The 20,887-nt window shown below is 38.8% G+C and overlaps 1 protein-coding gene across 2 annotated transcripts in view; it reads left to right on the forward strand.

The window, feature by feature from the left end:
* gabrd (gamma-aminobutyric acid type A receptor subunit delta) overlaps window positions 1–19,765 on the forward strand; it is an 83,751-nt gene extending 63,986 nt beyond the window's left edge. For both annotated transcript variants that reach the window (XM_030137746.1, XM_030137747.1), the window contains 6 exons: window positions 521–741; window positions 5,736–5,818; window positions 9,655–9,792; window positions 14,095–14,250; window positions 15,563–15,774; window positions 18,700–19,765. In XM_030137746.1, coding sequence (XP_029993606.1) covers window positions 521–741; window positions 5,736–5,818; window positions 9,655–9,792; window positions 14,095–14,250; window positions 15,563–15,774; window positions 18,700–19,026 — 1,137 coding nt within the window. In that variant the 3' untranslated portion in view covers window positions 19,027–19,765. The remainder of the gene's footprint in view (window positions 1–520; window positions 742–5,735; window positions 5,819–9,654; window positions 9,793–14,094; window positions 14,251–15,562; window positions 15,775–18,699) is intronic.
* The last annotated feature ends 1,122 nt before the right edge of the window (window positions 19,766–20,887 follow it).

Genomic DNA, 20,887 nt, shown 5'->3' on the forward strand with positions numbered 1-20,887 from the left:
CATAATATAATATAATATAATATAATATAATAATAACAGCATCAGTGAATGTTAGCTGACACCAAACAGGATCCACAGATCTAGGTTTGGTTTCCTGGATTTGTGGATCCATCTCCTTCTCTTTTCTTTGTCTTTGGGGGTCTGTAAACGATAGCTCCCACTGCTTTAAGAACCTGAAAATACAATCAACAAACAACAGCTCTGCCCCGTTTTTTTTTTTTTTAATTAAATATAGTTCTTCAGTTCAGACAGGATTGAAGCCAACGCTGTCACTCATCTCCCTCTTTCTGACACTCAGTGGGTGGAACTGCCATGACTTCTGCTAGCGCTGACATCACCTGCAGACCCTCTGTTGGGGTTTGGTGTTGGTTACGAGAAGCAGGAACTTATGGGTGTTATCGGTATCGGTTGTGTAAAACATTTATGGCGCATCCTTAGCTTTTTCTGGGTTTCCTCTTTGACTCCAGTCTCATGTGTGACTCATCTCATGCGTCTGTATGTTTCTTCGTCCTTCTGGCAGGAATACACCATGACCGTGTTTCTGCGGCAGAGCTGGCACGATGACCGCCTGTCCTACAATCACACCAACAAGACGCTGGGCTTGGACAGTCGATTTGTGGACAAGCTGTGGCTGCCCGACACCTTCATTGTCAACGCCAAATCTGCCTGGTTCCACGATGTCACCGTGGAGAACAAGCTGATCCGCCTGCAGCCCAATGGCGTCATTCTGTACAGCAGCCGGTAAGAGCCAAGGTTCTATAGGTTTGGATTTTTCATTCTAGTTTAGTTTTATTTAGTTTTGACTTTTTTTTTCTCTAATTCAGTTAGGGGTGGGGCCTTTCTGTGTGGAGTTTGCATGTTCTCCCCATGTCTGTGTGGGTTCTCTCCGGGTACTCTGGCTCCTCCCACCATCCAAACACATGCTCTGATAGGTTAACTGGTTAATCTAAGTCCCCCATAGGTGTGAATGTGAGAGTGACTGTTTGTCTCTATATGTTCAGTCTGTGATGAACTGGAGAAATGTCCAGGGTGAACCCCGCCTTCGCCCGTAAGTAGCTGGGATAGGCTCCAAGCGACCCCTGTGACCCCTATGAGGATAAAACGGGTTCAGAAAATGAATGAATGAATAATTCAGTTAGTTTTAATTAGTTTTTAGAGCAGGTTTGCTACCTATTAGCTTACCGGCTGACAGACCGTAAACTATTGTCGTCGTGCAGCGTCTGGCGTCGGCGTCGTCATCTGTCGTCCGTTACAAAAATTTCAATCGTCTTCTTCTCCGACACTCCAGTTCTGATTGACTTCAAACTTGGTATACAGCTTCTGTATGATGATGTCAACACAAGGGATTGAAATTATTTGGATCCGGATCTGATTCTGGATTTGGTGCGACTTTGACACATTTTCCCATTATAACAGATAGGAAGTGGATTGATCCAATAAATCAGTATCAGTGATATCAAGTTGGAATTTACATTTTTCAAAGATCTGATTGGACTATGACCAAAACATGGGCTATTTCTGTAATAGAATAAATACACAGAACTGGGTGAGAATAAATGACATCTGGATACATTTCCCAAAGTTTTTAATGTGCCTGGTAAGCTACAGGGCCATTGGTCCGATTTTTTTTTTTTAGTTTGTGTTTTCTTGTAAATGCTTCGTTTTAGTTTAGTTTTATTTTTTTCACATCTTCGCCGTCGTACTCACATAAATCCCAAACAGTAGAGTGGGGACCAGAAGACGACTCTAAACAAGGGACAAGAAGTGGTGGATCATGAAGTGTCGTACGGTGCCATCAGCTAAAATTGTTCAAGCGAAATAAATTGATTTAGTATCAATCCGACATCGACAAAGACGAAAACTAAGGGAATTGTTTTCCATAATTTTTATCCCTTTTAGTTAGTTTTGTAAACACACAATGCAGTTTCAGTTAGTTATGCTTTTTTTTTTTTTCTTTTAACTGTAGTTTTTATTTATTTCAGTTAACGAAAATGTTTTTTTAATACCAGTTTTCATCATTTTGTTAGTTTTTGTTAATGATAATAACCTTGGTAAGAGCAAAAGGATTGGGATCTTCACTTCTTCAGCTCACATCCATTGAGGCGGTTTTACTTTTACAGTTCATATCTGGTTCTTTGATGTTGATTTTTTTTAAACCGGTACATCTCAGAAGCCTCGTTCAAGAGCACAGGCATGTTTTTTTTTTTTTACTGTCTTTGTGGAGAAAATGCCTTGTGTTGCTGTCAGCTAATATAGTAAATAGTTCTCTGTATGGGAGCTTCTAAAGCCTAAAACTCCTGATGTGTTTTGATGTGTGTGTTCAAAGCCGGAGACTCAAAGGGTAAGGTAAGGTAAAAAAAGAAAGAAAGAAAAAAAAACAATTACATGAGTTACACTAAAAGTGAATTGCTCAGTGAGGAAAACACATAAGAACCACTGGAAAAATACTGCTAGTATCAACCCCTCATCCAGTCTGAAGACATTTAGATGAGGAAAAAAGATGGACTACATCCTCTGGTTGTGTGTTAGAAGGAGGAAACACCTTGGAGTTTTAGTAGGAGACAACAGGCCAATCATGACCATGTTCATTCATTCATTCATTCGTTTGTTTATTTTTGAGCATTTACAGAATACATGCAAATTCAAAATTCCAAAATCATTCATCTATACTCGAAAAGGAGTGGGAAGAAGAAAAACTTATTGAATCCCACCCCCATTCTCATCAAATAACTGAACATAAGAACATTTGAAATACTCACTCCTGTCCTTTGACTTCAAGCCAGAACAACGAACAAAATAGAACAAAATAGAACAAAATAGAACAAAATAGAACAAAATAGGCCTAAACCAGGGGTCGGCAACCTGCGGCTCCGGAGCCACATGAGTCTCTTCCTCCACCTTGTAGTGGCTCCTCCCTTTACTGCGTGTCTTCACCCTCCTTGTTGTGGCTCCTCCCTTTACTGCGTGTCTTCACCCTCCTTGTAGTGGTTCCTCCCTTTACTGCGTCTCCTCCTCCTCCTTGTAGTGGCTCCTCCCTTTACTGCGTGTCTTCACCCTCCTTGTTGTGGCTCCTCCCTTTACTGCGTCTCCTCCTTGTAGTGGCTCCTCCCTTTACTGCGTGTCTTCACCCTCCTTGTTGTGGCTCCTCCCTTTACTGCGTCTCCTCCTTGTAGTGGCTCCTCCCTTTACTGCGTGTCTTCACCCTCCTTGTTGTGGCTCCTCCCTTTACTGCGTGTCTTCACCCTCCTTGTTGTGGCTCCTCCCTTTACTGCGTCTCCTCCTCCTCCTTGTAGTGGCTCCTCCCTTTACTGCGTGTCTTCACCCTCCTTGTAGTGGCTCCTCCTTTTACTGCATGTCTTCACCCTCCTTGTAGTGGCTCCTCCCTTTACTGTGTGTCTTCACCCTCCTTGTAGTGGCTCCTCCCTTTACTGTGTCTCCTCCTCCTCCTTGTAGTGGCTCCTCCTTTTACTGCGTGTCTTCACCCTCCTTGTAGTGGCTCCTCTCTTTACTGCGTCTCCTCCTCCTCCTTGTAGTGGCTCCTCCTTTTACTGCGTGTCTTCACCCTCCTTGTAGTGGCTCCTCCCTTTACTGCGTCTCCTCCTCCTCTTTGTAGTGGCTCCTCCCTTTACTGCGTCTCTTCACCCTCCTTGTAGTGGCTCCTCCCTTTACTGCGTCTCTTCCTCCTCCTTGTAGTGGCTCCTCCCTTTACTGCGTCTCCTCCTCCTCCTTGTAGTGGCTCCTCCCTTTACTGCGTCTCTTCACCCTCCTTGTAGTGGCTCCTCCCTTTACTGCGTCTCTTCCTCCTCCTTGTAGTGGCTCCTCCGATCCAGTCGGTGTCCTGGTTCTGTCCTGTGTAGACACAGTACTGTGGACAGAACCAGCACACATGCCATGGATAGGGGACCAGAAAATAAAAGTTTTCACGTCTGTACATGTATCATTTCCATAAATCTGTGCGTCCAGGTGGAAAGAGTAAAACTGGGTTAAACTGGTGTCATACGTAGTCCACACCTGTATGTGGCGCTGTCCACAAACACAGACAGAGCCTATGGAGGAGACATGAAAACCACAGAAGAACGCACTGAGCATGTGCAGGAGGTTCCGTCTGGGGTTTTCTTCTTCTGGTCACATGGTCCTTTGACGTCATCGTTTCGACACAGTGGTGTTGGTCCTATCCATACGCCAACACCAGGGGGGTGGAGCCAACACCAGGGGTGGAGCTGGAACATGTTTACGCTCTGGGACCTGTTTCAGGGCACTGATAATGCCGGTGTCATATGACCAAAGGACCAAGGTTATTATCGTTAACGAAAACTGACAAAATGACGAAAACTAGAATTGAACAAATATTTTCGTTAACTGAAATAAATAAAAACTATAATTAAAAGAAAAAAACAATAACTTACTGAAACTGTATTGTGTGTTTACAAAACTAACTAAACCTTATACAAATTATAGATAAAATTCCCTTTGTTTTTGTCTTTGTAAATGTCAGACTGATATGATAGCAATTTATTTTGCTCTAGCAATTTTAGCTAGCGGCACCATACGGCACTTCAGTGTCCGTCACTTCTCGTCACGTCGTTTAGTCGTCTTCTGGTCCCCACTCTACCTGGAAACATGGAGACTAAAGTTGGAGAAAGCAGCAGAGTCCTGTCTGGGATTTATTTGAATATGACGGCGAAGAAGAGAAAAGAGACGACTAAACTACAACTAATACTACAACTAAGCATTTAGAAAAAAATGAAAACTAATAAAAACTATCAAACCTGCTCTAAAAAGAAATTAAAGCTAACTGAATTAGAGAAAAAAAAGTTCAAACTAACTATAATGAAAAATCCAAAACTGTTATAACCTTACAAAGGACCAAACCATAGTAAACTGTAGAGGACCGACATAATGTGGTTGTGGTGTGTACGGGGGGGGGGGGGGGGGGGGGCATATACTCCACGTATGAGCACAGTACTGTGGACACAAGAGGAGAAAGAGTTCATGGAACAGTGTCCATGAGTGGATCTGGGACAACATGTCCTTACTGCTGATTGGACCAGGACAAACGAGACCATCTGATTGGTTCTGTGGAAACAGACACACCCATATTTCCTGCAGTATACGCTGCCATTTTTTATGTACATTTGAAAAATAGATAATGGAAAAAAAAAAATCCTTAAAATTGAAGAAATATTTTGCACTTGGTTGAGGCAGTTCTTGTCTTTTCAAAATAAGGAGATCGAAGACATTTTCTGAAAAACTCATGCCATAGTGAACATTTAACTGTTTAAGCTGCTTCTTCTTTAAACAACAGGTTTATAGGAGGTTTTCTTTCCTGTTTTACACCTTCTGCTTCTTTAACCCTGATATTATTCCAGACCAGTCAATGAAAATACGTATAATTTACATTTTCTTCTTCTTTCTGTGTCACATGCTTCAAATTGATATAATTAAATTCATGGAAACTGAACCTGACTTCATCTACTGGTGTTGTGTTCTGACTGTGTCATGTTGCATCTTCTCTTCATTATATATGATGAGAGTTACAAAAGATGAACACATTTTAAGCAATATTTCAGTATTTCCAGTTTAAAGTGTCCAGCCCAGTGAGTTCAGAGTGAACTGGTCTGATGGTAGAACTCCACCGGTGTGTGGAAACCACACTGGTCACTTGAGTTTCCATCAGATCAATAAGAGTGTAAGTGGTTATTGACTGGGACTTTACTGGTCTATCTTGTTTCTAGGATTACTTCGACCGTGGCGTGTGATATGGACCTCACCAAGTACCCGATGGATGAACAGGAATGTATGCTGGACCTAGAAAGCTGTGAGTTACCACTCCTCTTTAACATGTAATCTTCCGTGTTATGCACAGAAATGTTTGGATTTGAAACGTACACCAGGTTGTGAAAGTGGTTTATTTTTACACAAAATACACATAAATCATAAATACTGAGACAAGAATATGAAGAGAGGTCAAACACTGAGTCTGTTTACATTCACGCTAATACTCTGATCAATATCTGATTTCTGGAGTTATCAGATCATTATTGATTATGTAAACAGCATCATCTGATCTGTTTTATCGGATAACAGCAGTAATCTGATTCTAATAAATCAGATTAACAACAATCTTCCTGCATGTATACAGGTTAATCTGATTACCCCCCCGGAGGCAAGGGGTTTGTTTCTGGTTTGTTTTGTTTATGTTTCTTTGTTTGTAACACACGCAGCAAAACTACTGGTTGAATTCATATCAAATTGGGTTTACAGATTAGCAGTGACCCAGAATAGATCTGATTACATTTTGTGAAAAGTACAGGGTGTCCCATAAGTCTCCATACATAGGAAAAATAAACGTTTCTGACATAAACCATTTTTATTTATATAATATGCTCTATATGACTGCCATTTTGTCGGGAACACATTTCAATGCGTGTCTTCCACTGCTGAAGAACTATAAAGAAGAAATATAAAGAAATACATGTTAGAACCAAATATGTATGGAATGTATTATGTCTCCTATGTATGGAGACTTATGGGACACCCTGTAGGTCAAAGTTCAAATTTTTAATGACTTTTTTAAAGTCTTTTTTTTCTCCCGTTTACTTATAATGGGCAAAATCTCACATAAAAAAAAAAAAAAAACATACATTTTGTTTCAATTTACTTCAAACTTGGCATAAATATAGAGGCAGCTGATATGTTGACATCAGCACATGCAGGACGACCTGATCCCAGTCCAGGTACCAGAAAGGGTGCGCATATAGATAAAAATAATACTGCTCTATCCAAAAATCAGACAGGCCATTTTATTTGTCTGATATTTCTCTTTTAAAGTCCAAAATATTTTTGTATTATGGCGTCTACTAAAAATTTCGCAAACACAGAAATTCTTGGCTGTACGGACACTCCAGCCTAATAGCCTCCATATTTAATGCCTACACACATATACAAATGTTTCAGACCTCAGCAGAATCATGCATTGTTTCTTGCATAGATGTGGTGTCCAAAGCATGCCTGCTGAAAAATTCCATATATTGACAGAAACAGTCAAATCAGAGCCACATATTTAGAATGTGGTGTACGGACACTACTGGTGTACGGACTCTAGCAGATGTGAATGGAAATGTGTCTGAGCACATGGTGGCATCTGTGTTCCATCTGGAACTAAGTCTTCTGGTACAGGAGGACACAAACATGTGGAACCAGTGAGAACAGTAGATCTGTAAGGCATAGAGTCCAGATTAGTGATGGAAGTATATTGGTGTACGGACACTCCAGGAATTTGGGTGAACAACGCACCATTGAAAACATGCGCTTCCACATAAACATCTGTTTGACACATTGTTCCAAATGTTGTGCAGCATACCAGGGAGCAGAGCCACATCTGTCTAGTTGTGCAGATTTAGTCCTAATAATACTGAAAGAACAGGTTCCCATTCTATTATTCCAATTAAAGGGCTGGAAAAGAAGGGGTTAACAACACAATGGTGGATTGTCTTAATACTGAAAAGAAGAACTGATAATCAAACAGCTGTTCAACAAAAAGGATCAATAAAGGAAAAGCAATGTGATGTGTGTATTTGGAATAAAAAAGACACAGGAGTTGAGTAGGAATTATTTATTGTGTTACAAAACATTATGGACAATCATTTTGCTCTTATAACAGTTAAATTGTGCACATGTTTCACGCTCATTGGGTCGACATTTGATCAGTTTTTATCCGATTTTCTTCAAATTTGGAGGATTGACAGATCTAGTAATAAGATGGACAAAGAAACATTTTGGGAATGGTTTTGGAGGATCTGTTTGGAATACTGATGAATAACTGATGCAAACATACTGGTACACCTGGACTGGGATCAGGCCGACAGACATGATGACATCAGCTGGATCAATGCCAAAATAAGCTACAATACAAGTGAGGGACGGGGTTTGTTGTACCTGGAACCACTTGTTTATTTAGTTGTTTTATGTCTGCACATGCGTAAAAACAAAATAGTAAAGAACTGAAGTTACACAGTCAAACATGAGTGGAAGACATTGAGTCCATTTACATTCACACCAGTACTCCCATTATTATCTGATTTCTGGAGTTATTCAGTTATTATTGATCATGTAAACAGGATAATCTGATCATCAGCAGTAATCTGATTATGAGAAATCAGATTAACACATCTAGATTTCTCCCTAGTACTCTGTCTTCATGCATGTATACAGGTTCACCTAATTTATTTGGGTTTTTTACATCTGCACATGTGTAAAAGTAAAATAAAAATCCACATAAACAGAAGTTACGCAGCAACACCGTGAGCTGAAGGAAAAAGGGAAACAAACAATGAAATGAAATGAAGGATAGCAGCAACATGTGACCTATTTTGTCGTCTTATTAGCTCCTCCCACATTAGGACAGCTAATGACAGGAAGTGTATGTTTTACATCATAACGTACGTACATACTCTGAAAGAAATAAAATAATGGACTGAAACATGTAAACCTGGGTTTTTTGATTTTCGCATTTCTGAAGTAAACGCATCACATCTGAATACAGTGATTATCGGATTACTCCAGTTATCGGATTTTTATGGTCAAGTAAACAGGCTCAACAACAGGAAGTTTGATTCTACCGTCACTATGTACGTACGAACTAGGGCGTCCCATTTTTGGGACTTCTTTTCCGATCAAGCTCTTAATTTGACCAGTTAATCTCTTATATATCAGTAACTCTCCCAAAAAAGTTCGGCCCAACCCGTAAAGTTTTAGACCCCCCTCCGCCATCTTTAGGGTGCCCATCAGCCCAGTGCAGAAAACCCATTTTTCAATGGAAAATCCTGCATTTGTGGGTTAGTTCTGCCATATCTGCTCATGTAAATGTCATATTAGAGGTTTTGGGGGATGCTACTGTTGTTAATGAAGGTCTCAAATCATGTAAAGGATGAAAATGTTTACATCTACAAACTGTACATGAATATAACATGAACAAATATGAACAACGTGAAATTTTGTAAGAAAAATAAGTGCAATTTTAACAATATTACGCCTTAGTTCATTTATTTACACATGCGCATCCCGACGTACACATCACAGTGCATCTACTAATACACAAAAGTTTTAGTAACAGGCAGAATATTGGTACAATTCCACTGACTTCTCTTCAGACATTTCAGGTTATTCACATTTTTTTTTGTAAAAGGCTAGTTTGTAAATGTAAATATTTTTAAGTAATTTTACTATTCTTACACAAAGAGTAAAATTTGCGGTTTTCATTATTTATGGGTTATTATGGTAGTATTTTACTGGTCTGACCCACTTTAGATTGAATTGACTGAAAATGATTTTAACACCATTGATTGTTAATATCTTCAGTGTAATTTTTGCATTTCACAAATTCATTCCACGGGCCGGACTGGACCCTTTGGTGGGCCGGTTTTGGCCCCCGGGCCGCATGTTTGACACCTGTGCCCTTGTACAAACTCTGAAAGAAATCCAATAATGGACTGGAGCGTCTACACTAGGATTTATCGTGTTTCTTCAGTGCATGTAAATGCATCAGATCTGATTATTCCAATTATCTGAGTGCAGTTACCAGATGTTTATGGTCATGTAAACAGACTCTCCTTCAGCTCTGTGGTTTGAACATATGTGCCCTTCTGCGTGCAGACGGTTACTCCTCAGAGGACATCGTGTATCACTGGTCAGAAAGTCAAAGACACATCCACGGCCTGGACAAACTGGAGCTGTCCCAGTTCACCATCACAGACTATCGCTTTGTCACTGAGATGATGAACTTCAAGTCTGGTGAGTGTTTGTGTTGTTTTCTTCTCAGTATTCAGTCGTCAGTGTTTACACAAAAGCAGACGCTTTGAAAGCTCCTCGCATGTTTCTTCAGTGTTTCATGCATTATGTACTATTTTCACTTTCTGGAGCTGGCTTGCCTCATGTGATGAAAAACCCTTTTTGATGCAGGACTTTTTACATTTTTTTTAAAAAGAAAACTCCAGGCACTTGTGTGGTTATATTCTATTCACAGAAGGAATGGATGAAGTCTGGCAGAGGCTGAGCCATGCAGGAGGTTTAGGAGATGATAAGAGGAGCTGAAGGGCAGATGCAGTCTGAAACACCTTTGAATGCTTTTACATCTTTAAGCTTTGCCATGAGAAGCATAAGTGAGCAACCAGACGATCCCTGAAGTAACTATTTGTGAGAAACAATTGGACATTTTTATGATGGAAACAAGGGGCAACAACCGTGGTTTGAAATTGAAGCCGATGCACAAGTATATTGAAAGTGTAATACAGTAGATACTGGCTCCAAATGACCAAAAGAAAAGCACTAACAACAAATACTACACCCATGGGCAAATGTTTGGGTACTGATGCAAATGTATTTTTTGCTTAAATATTATTTATTTATCAATAAATGTCTAAGACTAACAGACTAAAATGCATAAAATGTGTTCAGTTGTTCCTCACTGTTCCTCAGAAACATGACAAAACAAAGTAAAAACTGAAGCAGCAAAGTTTGCAAAAACAAAATTGTCACTGTCAAATGTTTTGACCAAGACTGTAGGTCAATATACACTGGACAAAAATATAGATGCAACACTTTTGTTTTTACTCCCATTTTTCATGAGCTGAACTCAACAATCTAAAACTTTTTCTGTGTACACAAAAGGCCTATTTCTCTCCAATATTGTTCATAGATTTGTCTAAATCTGTGTTAGTGAGCACTTCTCCTTTGTCCTTTGCTGAGATAATCCATCCACCTCACAGCTGTGGCAGATCCAGATGCTGATTAGACAGCAGGATTATTGCACAGGTGTGACTTGGGCTGGCCACAATAAAAGGCCACTCTAAAATGTGCACTTTTACTGTATTGGGTGGTCCGGGGGGGTCAGAAAACTAGTCAGTATTTGGTGTGACCACCATTTTCCTCATCGGTCTTCTTCATGAATTTTCTGGAACCCCTTTGCAGACGGCTGATGGTACAGAAATGAACATTCAGTTCACAGGCAGAAGCTCTGGTGGACATTCCTGAAGTCACATGACCAGTGCATATTCCCTCCAAACTGGTGACATCTGTGGCATTGTGCTGTGTGAGAAAAGTGCACATTTTAGAGTGGCCTTCCTTTTATTGTGGCCAGCCTAAGGCACACCTGTGCAATAATCCTGCTGTCTAATCAGCATCTGGATCTGCCACAGCTGTGAGGAGGATGGATTATATCTGCAAAGGACAAAGGAGAAGTGCTCACTAACACAGATTTAGACACATTTATGAACAATATTTGAGAGAAATAAACCTCGTGTGTACACAGAAGTTTTAGATCTTTGAGTTCAGCTCATGAAAAATGGGAACAAAAACAAAAGGGTTGCATTTATATTGTTGTTCAGTGTATGTTGTCCTGGACTCATTACAGGCCCAATCCCACTTCACCCCTTGGCCCCTCCCCCTTACTCCTCCCCCTCGGCCCTTGCACTTGGCACTACCCAGAGTTGTAAGGGTTAGTGTTGTAAACATTCTCCTATGAAATGGTCCAACCCTTCCAGACCTGTTACATCATCATCAGTCATCAATGTCACTATAAACAGATGAAACAACTTTGTTTGCGACAGTATTCCCCCTGTCGTCAGCAGCTGGAACCGTCTCTGTTCCATGTGCTTTGATCATCTTTTTGCGTCTATCAACCACAAACCGCGGAAATGCGATCTGTAACACATTGAAACAGCATTAAATGGATGATCAAATTATTAAGTTATTTACAAAGAAAATACTTACATTTGTGTGTTTCTTTCATCACTGCTGCTCTTTTTCACTGTGTTTACCTCAATCTGACCGATGATTATTGTGGGAGATTTCTCCTGTCCCCCATTTACTGTGGTCCTGAAATATCTCAGTTTTCGAGGGTCAAACAGCACCCCCCCCCCCCCCCCCCCCCCCCGCCCCAGCCCCTCCCCTCTGACTCATCAGGAATCCAGACACCCCTATCCTTTCACGTGAGCTCATGAAATGGAGGGGGAGGGGTAAGGGGGAGGGGCCAAGGGGTGAATCGGGGATTGGGCCTAAGACTAACAGACTAAAATACAAATAATGCGTTCAGTTGTTCCTCAGTGTTCCTCAGAAACACATGACAAAAAAGTTCAAACTGAAGCGGCAAAGTTTGCATCCACTGTCACTGATCCAACTCCATGGGTTTTACTGGTGAATCGATGTTGTAGAAGATGACGGTGTTTCCACGGTAACTACGGAGCCTCTAAACGTCCAAACATGGTCATATCTGATGACCATGAAAAGATGAAGAACTGTATTTTACACTAATTATTGACATGGATTGATAGGATTAGTGGATCAACAGGAATTCAACAGTTTAGATCAGTAGATGGTTTTGTCCACCAGTGACTGTTTGGGTCTTCTATGTGTTTAAAAGATAATTTTACTAGTCATCAAAGTCACAGTTTGTGGTAAAGACAGTAAAATAACATCTAGTTTTGTGTGGTGTTGCTCATTGGACTGCATCTGTCATCTCTTATTGCACACGATACACGTCAACACCAAAACACCTCAGACCAAAGAAAAAAAGAAGTGAAAATCTGCTCCTGTTGACGTTGCAGAGACATCTTCAGGGACTCTGAACAGTCATGATGACCTCACCTGCACAACTGTGTGTAGTTGTGTAGTCTTTTACACATTTTCAGTCTGATATGTTATTAGCTTTACAACAAACTGTGACTTTGTTTCTGCTATACCAACGAATAGGGATGTAACAATGACCGGTATAATGACAAACTGCGGTAAATCTATCTATCTATCTATCTATCTATGAAAAAGAAACTAAAACAACTCAAATTTGATATGGAAAATAGTCAAACAATGACAACACTGTAAAAAACATCTGTAATTCAACAGAATTTTCACTGTTTATTTTACAGATTTTTCCTGTATTTTTAAGTTACAGGAAAATATCAATGAAATGACAAAAACAGACTGTGATTTTACACGTCAAATGTAAAATAACACACACAAAAAAAATGTAACTGTGAATAACCAAAAAATGTACATTTTTTGAAAAGAATTTTTTTTCATTTTTCATAGAAAAACACAGTTAAAATACATTTGCAAAAGTATCATAATTTCACAAATATTTCTTTTCTATTCATGAGATTAAACTGTTTAAAGTTTCATACTGTAGAAAAAAAAACAATAAAACGAGATAAAATTACTGACAATTAACTGTAAAAAGTATTAGTTCTGTCAGTTGAACCAGACTTGTTTGTTAATTGACAAATATCTTGTGTAATTACAGGAGGTTTCACAACAAAAATGTTGAATAAATGTATTTTTGTGAATGTATAACATGTATAAGCACTGATAAACTGTCCAAATACAGTTTTTAACAGTGGATTGGACAACTGAGTCTCACTGAAAATTATTTATATATTTATTTATAGGTAATTGAATTGTTTTAATACATGTAAATATTCTTTATTAAACACTGAAAAGTAAAAAAAAAAAAAAAAAAGCAAAATCTCATGTAAAGTTAGGGCAAAAACTCTATTTTAATTATGGAAAATTGCCGTATTTTTATGTGATGGTTATTTTCCGTTATTTTACAGTATTTTTTCGGCACCCCTGCTGCCAGAATATTACCATTTTTTTTTTGTTTTGTTTTTTTACGTTTTTATGTTCATTTATTTATTTTTACAGTGCATAAGGTTCCATCTTTAATGCACATCTGTATGTTTGATGTTTACATATTAATATTTGAATGTTTCTGCAACAGAGAGTACATTGTGCCTATTATTTTATTTGTTTTTTTTTTTTTAGTTTTTTTTTTTTTTTTTTTCAAAATACAACTTGGTTAAACTATTTCAGTGTGTGTATTGGTACTTTTTGAACATTTTGAGCACATTTCAACAATACCGTGATATGAAGTTTTCATATGGTTACATCCCTACTGACAAACATCATCCGTATGTATGAGTGATCATAAAAGTCCTTCTCTTACCTTTGACTGTAACACATTGTTTTCTGTAATAAGGTCTGGTCAGCCCCCACCGGATGGACTGGAACTGCAGCTAACACCATCTGTTCTTTGTGCTTCAGCTGGTCGATTTCCAAGACTGAGCCTGCGCTTCCAGCTGAGACGTAACCGTGGCGTCTACATCATCCAGTCATACATGCCTTCAATACTACTGGTCGCCATGTCATGGGTGTCATTTTGGATCAGCCAGTCAGCAGTTCCTGCTCGAGTGTCCTTAGGTTGGTGCTTACAGGATGAGTTTTATATCTATTCTATAAAAGGGAAGTGGACTCTGCGTGTGTGTGTGTGTGTGTGTGTGTCAATGTTATAATAGTTTTGGATTTTTCATTATAGTTTAGTTTTATTTAATTTTGACTTTTTTTTCTCTAATTTAGTTAGTTTTAATTCGTTTTTAGAGCAGGTTTGATAGTTTTTATTAATTTTCTTTTTTTCTACATGCTTAGTTTTAGTTTAGTTTTAGTATTAATTTTAGTTTAGTCGTCTCTTTTCTCTTCTTCTCTGTCGTCGTATTCAAATAAATCCCAGACAGGACTCTGCTGCTTTCTCCCAACTTTAGTCTCCATGTTTCCAGGTAGAGTGGGGACCAGAAGACGACTGGAAACCACAAGTGAACACAAGTGACGGACCCTTAAATATCATATGTTGCCAGCAGAGAAAATTGCTTGAGGGAAATAAATCAATTTTATATCAATCCGACGTTGACGAAGACAAAACCAAAGGGAATTTTATCCATAATTTTTATACATTTTAGTTAGTTTTGTAAACACACAATACAGTTTCAGTTAGTTATCGTTTTTTTCTTTTAATTATATTTTTTATTAATTTCAGTTAACGAAAATGTTTTCTCAATTCTAGTGTTTGACCAACCTCAACCTCAACCTTTATTCTAACTTTAAGAAATCTGGCAAACCCTCAAATCTGGTTGTGGTTGACGTATTGGTCTCGTTGCTGCTGAAGCTGTTTTTGAAACGTAGCTCTGTGTCTGTGTTTTATGGACTTCTAATGAACAGCCTCTACAGCATCAGTGACCCAAGTCCTGGTTGTCAGACCCAGGTACTTAAACCTTCAACTGGATCGAATTTGTGCCATTGAACTGACCTCAACCTGCTTTCTCCCAACTGTAGTCTCCATGTTTCCAGGTAGAGTGGGGACCAGAAGACGACTGGAAACCACAAGTGAACACAAGTGACGGACCAAAAAGTGTCGTACAGTGCCGCTAGCTAAAATTGCTCAAGTGAAATAAATTGATTTCGTATCAATCTGACATTGACAAACATGAAAACAAAGGGAATTTTATCCATAATTTTTAGTTAATTTGTTTTGCACACAATACAGTTTCAGTTAGTTATCGTTTTTTTCTTTTAATTATATTTTTTATTTATGTCAGTTAACAACAACGTTTTCTCAATTCTAGTTTTCGTCATTTCATTAGTTTTCATTGACGATAACAACCTTGGTGTGTGTGTGTGTGTGTGTGTGTGTCTCGGACATCAGGGCTGACTCCTCCCTCTGTGTGCTCCTTCTGTCCAGGTATCACCACTGTCCTCACCATGACCACTCTGATGGTCAGCGCTCGCTCCTCTCTACCCAGAGCTTCAGCCATTAAGGCGTTGGACGTCTACTTCTGGATCTGTTATGTGTTTGTGTTCGCGGCGCTCATCGAGTACGCCTTCGCTCACTACAACGCTGACTACAGACTGAAAGAAAAGGCCAAAGTCAAAGCCAGCAAGCTCAGCTCAGAGGTGAGGAGACGTTCCTGTTCTGTCCATTCTGTTCTGTAGGGACGTCATGTGACAAATAAGCAGAACTTTGACATGAACGTTGGATGTTTGTCTGAACTTCAGACTCTGGGGTTGACAAACCTTCATCTGAAAAGACTTTTCCATTTTCCTTCAGAAAGAAATAACTGTTGTTTAACCCTGTCATGCATGAATTATGAGAACCTTAGTCAGTATTTTTTTCTTGAGTGTTTTTGTTCCTCTTTAGGCATGAAAAACACAATGCAATTGATTTTTTTTTTTTTAATGAACCTATTTTTCGTTGAGTTACAAAAATGTCCTCTCAGCTGGACACCATGCGTTTAAGTTTTAAAGCAAAGAAACATTTATTTAAAAAAAAAAAAAAAAAATCATCATCAGAAAGTGATAAACTGTGTGAAAACTATGAAATAAAAACATTTTTAATGCTGCTAATTGCTAAATTGCCACTGTTTTCTCACATTTGATCATAATCTAATATTAGTTATTGCTCATTTCATGGAGATAAAATCCTCCTGAGACCCAGGAAATTGACAGTTTTAGCTTTTTTACATGAAATAATTGTCTTGATTGGAAACTGCATAATGCAACAGTTTTTTCAGAGACATTTTTTAAAAATTATTTTTATTTATTGATTGATTATTTAATGGAATGTCCTTAGCAATGCACGATATTTTTAAAGTAAAACTGTCAAACTTTTGTCCCCTACAGGGGACAAAATGCATTCCTGGGTCTCAGGAGGACATGCAAAAAAAATAAGAATAATTTTTTTGTTAATTACAGTCTAATAACAATTAGCAATTGATTTACACTAAAATGTGTTACTACAGATCAGGTTTATCAAGAACAGCAAAGTAACAGTAAAGGCATGAACTACAGTGTTTTGGATGGTGCATAAGTGTCCACTGTGTTGGCTGATATGGAACTAAAACAACAAAACCCATGAATAAACAACAGAACAGCTGGAGAAGAACTGTCCACTGGAGTGACCACTGGAGTGACCACTGGAGTGACCACTGTGCATGAAAGGGTTAAATGAGTTGAATTTTCTCTTAAAAGGAAAAACTTCAAATTAAAGTGTTTTGCATTCATTGGGCAGAGCTTTAACACTTTGAAACATCTATGAACCTTTAGTGCAGTGTTTTTCAACCTTCTATAGCAGTGGTTTCCAGCCTTTTTTGGCTTGTGACCCCAGTGTGCGCAGTGAAAGTGAAACTAAAGACACTTCACTAATTCCTCTATTGCTGCATTTCTACTACGTGGAACCGGTTCGACTCGGCTCGGCCTGTCTCCCGTTGTTGTGCACCTCATTTCCTTTCCTTTCTTACCTTTGGAAACTTGTATTTGAGGAGTTATGACGTTTGTTGCCCACACCGGAACCGGCCCGGCGTTCACTCTGCCGCTACATTCACAAGCGTCGCTAAGTAGAGATTCATCGAGCTACTGGGAACTGGTTCTCAAAAAGAACTGGTTCTCAATTCCCATCCCTAGCCATCGATACCTTATCTTACAATGAAGTGTGAGTCAATAGTCACTTTTCCATTGGACATCTCCCTGAAACTTTACTAATATTTACTAAATGTCCAAAAAACAGAAGTGCGTTATGTCGGTTTTTTCATTAAATCACAAATGTGATGATTTGTTTATTTATTACTGTGAGATGTCACAAGAAGTCATTCCATAAACACACTGATGAACATAAATCTGTGCTGTTTTGAATCTAGAATGCTCGTTCCCCCTCTATCTCCTACTAAATTCTAAAATGTTTAGGTTTCCTCATGTGTCCACACATACCACGACATGTTTGTTTTAAACTCTTCTTCTTCTCTTGTTGTAAAATCCACCAACATTGTTTTTTTTTTTTTGTTCACATGACTCTAATTGCACAAAAAGGTCTTTCCATGGCAGTTTTGCATGATATACCAATTTTGCTACACCTGTAAAACCACCTCTTGCAAGTGCAAAAACTTTTCATTGAAAAACGAGAGTTTTGGCAAAATTGTCGTTTTACAATTAGGCAAATTTTTATGCACAAGTTATATTCACGCAATTTGAGGGTCAGTGGAAAAGCAACTAATGATGCACTTTATTGATTTTAGAATTTAGGTCATTTATGAAAATTGAAAAGGTCATAAAATTTGGGTTAGATAGTGTGAAGTTGATATGATAGAGGACTAACCAAAGGCTATTAGTGACCTATGTCACAGGAGTTAAACATGTGGCCCAGGGGCCAAATTTGGCTCACCAAAGGGTCCAATCCAGCCCGTAGGATGAATTAGTGAAATGCAAAAATTACACTGAAGATATAAACAATCAAGAATGTTAACATGATTTTAATTCATATTCCACATACAGACCAATTACATCTCAGCTGGGTCAGATCAGTAAAATATTATCATAATAACTGATAAATAATGACAACCGCAGATTTTATCTTTGTTTTAGTGACAAAAAATAAAATTACTTGAAAATATTTACATTTACAAACTATCCTTTCACAAAAAAATGTGAATAACCTGAACAAATATGAACAACCTGAAATGTCTTAAGAGAAGTAAATGCAATTTTACCAATATTATACCTGGTACTCTATGTTTTGTGTATTTGTAATTGTAATGTAAGTTGAAACACACGCGTAAACTATAAACTGATAAAACAAGACGGAATATTGTTAAAATTGCACTTGTTTTTCTTAAGACATTTCAAATTATTCATGTTATTCAGATTTTCAAGGAAACGTTGTAGATATAAACATCATAATGTGATTTTACTTTTTTCACTGTTATTATTCTACTGGTCCGGCCCACCTGAGCTCATTTTAAGGTGAATGTGGAACTGAACTAAACTGAGTTTGACAGCCCTGACCTGCGGGATCGTTTTTTCACCACATCTTTTCCTCTCTGTCTCTAGTCCATTGTGAAGAACGGAAAACAGGCCATGGTTCTGTTTTCACTGTCGGTTACGGGAATGAACCAGGGAGTGATGATTTCCAACCGGCAAGGGCGGGCCCAGCGCTCCGGCAGCGAGATCCCAGGAGAGGGCGGTACCGAGGAGGCGGAGCCCAGGAGGAGAAGGTCCAGGCAGCCGGAGCCGGAGAGCGAGGAGGAGAAAAAGTGCTGCTCCAAGTGCATCTGCAAACCCATCGACGCCGACACCATCGACATCTACGCCAGGGCCGTGTTTCCCTTCACCTTCGCCGTGGTCAACGTGATCTACTGGGTGGCGTACACCATGTGAGGCGGCGGTGGCGGCGGCGCTGGGCCTGTGTGAACGGCTGCCATCATGGCTGTATATAAAACTGCCAGAGCTGTGCCACTTTAATGCTGGCAGAATGGTGCAGCTGAAGTATACTGCCGGCTTCGGTAAAAAATCAAATAATATAAATAAACCAGAAAGAGGGGATGAGGTGTTACAACCAATGAATATGGAAATATGGTAATTAATGGAAGTAGATACAGGTTCAAACGGTGTTAAAGGGACTTTCTATTTAAATACAAATCCACAAACGTACTGAATAAAGGCAAAGGACTCTGTTGCCTGTTGGAGAAAAATATTCCGTGCAGATTTCCATGTTATCCTGTTATATGCACTCAGTCATGGGACACTACACATCTTCATGCTTGACCAAACACCTGCAGTAGTGACTCCTAAACTCCCTAAACTCTGCGTACATGGACAGTTAGCTTCACTAACTCCACGCCTCCATCTGGACTCAAATATCTGTTATCTCCAACGCCCAAACTAGAGGATAACAGGATGAGGTCTACTACTATTCTGCATGGCTGACAACTCACCCTTTCCCACGTCACCCCCCCACCCCCTCCCCTCCCTCCCTCGGATACTCCTTCCATTTCTCTGTTTGTTTGTTCTTCTTCTTTCTTTCTAATTCATTTTTCTTTAAAGGATACTGTCTGGAGTGTCTTATCTCCATTTGCCAGTTCTGCCTGTTTCCTCACCATTAAAAGATTTCCACCACAGACAGGTGTCTGTGTCAGTTTCTGCTGGTTTCAAACGTTCTTGTGTTGTGGTTTGAAATGAAATGATTCCCCCTGAAATGAACACTTGAAACGATTGTCCTATTAACATTTCAATTGTTGTCGAAGCAGCAAATTCAAAGTCTGTTAAAGCAAAAAAAAAAAAAAAAAAACCGAAAAAAAGACAGAAAAAAGTGGTATTTCAAGTCAAAAGATTTAAGGACGCTTTAATTCATAGATGGATATTGGCTTATAATTGGAGTATCTCTCTCTCTCTCTCTCTCTCTCTATGTATATATATATATATATATATGTATATATATATATATATATATATATATATATATATATATATATATATATATATATATGTATATATGTATATATGTATATACATACAACATGTATATAAATACAATTGTTGTCCTGTAAATGTTAAAATTGCAAATTATTTCAGGCAGGGACATTCAGTGTGGTAGTTAAGCATGACTGATTTTTCAGCAAAATAGATTTTTTCAGAAATGAAGAATTTAAGTTCTACTTCTGTCATTATTTTGGTGAAAGTAACTCAAAAGTAACACCGGAGTCATGGAACCCATTAAAATTCTGAGACAGTAATATTGTAAGGTGAGGTTTCTGCTGGTTTCAAACATTCTTATGCTGTTGTTTGAAATGAAATGATTCCCACTGAAATGAACACTTGAAACTAATTTCTTATTAACATTTCAATTGCTGACGAAGCAGCAAATTCAAGTCTGTTAAAGCAAAAAAAAAGACAAAAAAAAAAGGTATTTCAAGTCAAAAGGTTTAAGGACGCTTTAATTCATAGATGGATATTGGCTTATAATTGGAGTGTCTACATATGTACATACATACATACATACATACATACATACATATATACATACATACATATATACCAGTGTTGGCTGCTCGTCTTTCAGACAGGGGAAGCTCATTGTCGGCTTACATCAAAAAAAAATTGTCAAGTTATTTAAACATACATAGGTGTCTTTTCCAGGACTGGACCAGTGTCCTCTGAATGTCCAGCAGAGCTGGTCTGCTCAGACGGCCTTGGCCCAGTGCATTGTGGGTGTCAGACTTCAGCCTTTTTAAACTACAGA

The sequence above is a fragment of the Sphaeramia orbicularis genome, chromosome 7 (genome assembly GCF_902148855.1).
Source record: "Sphaeramia orbicularis chromosome 7, fSphaOr1.1, whole genome shotgun sequence".
NCBI classification, from domain to species: domain Eukaryota; kingdom Metazoa; phylum Chordata; class Actinopteri; order Kurtiformes; family Apogonidae; genus Sphaeramia; species Sphaeramia orbicularis.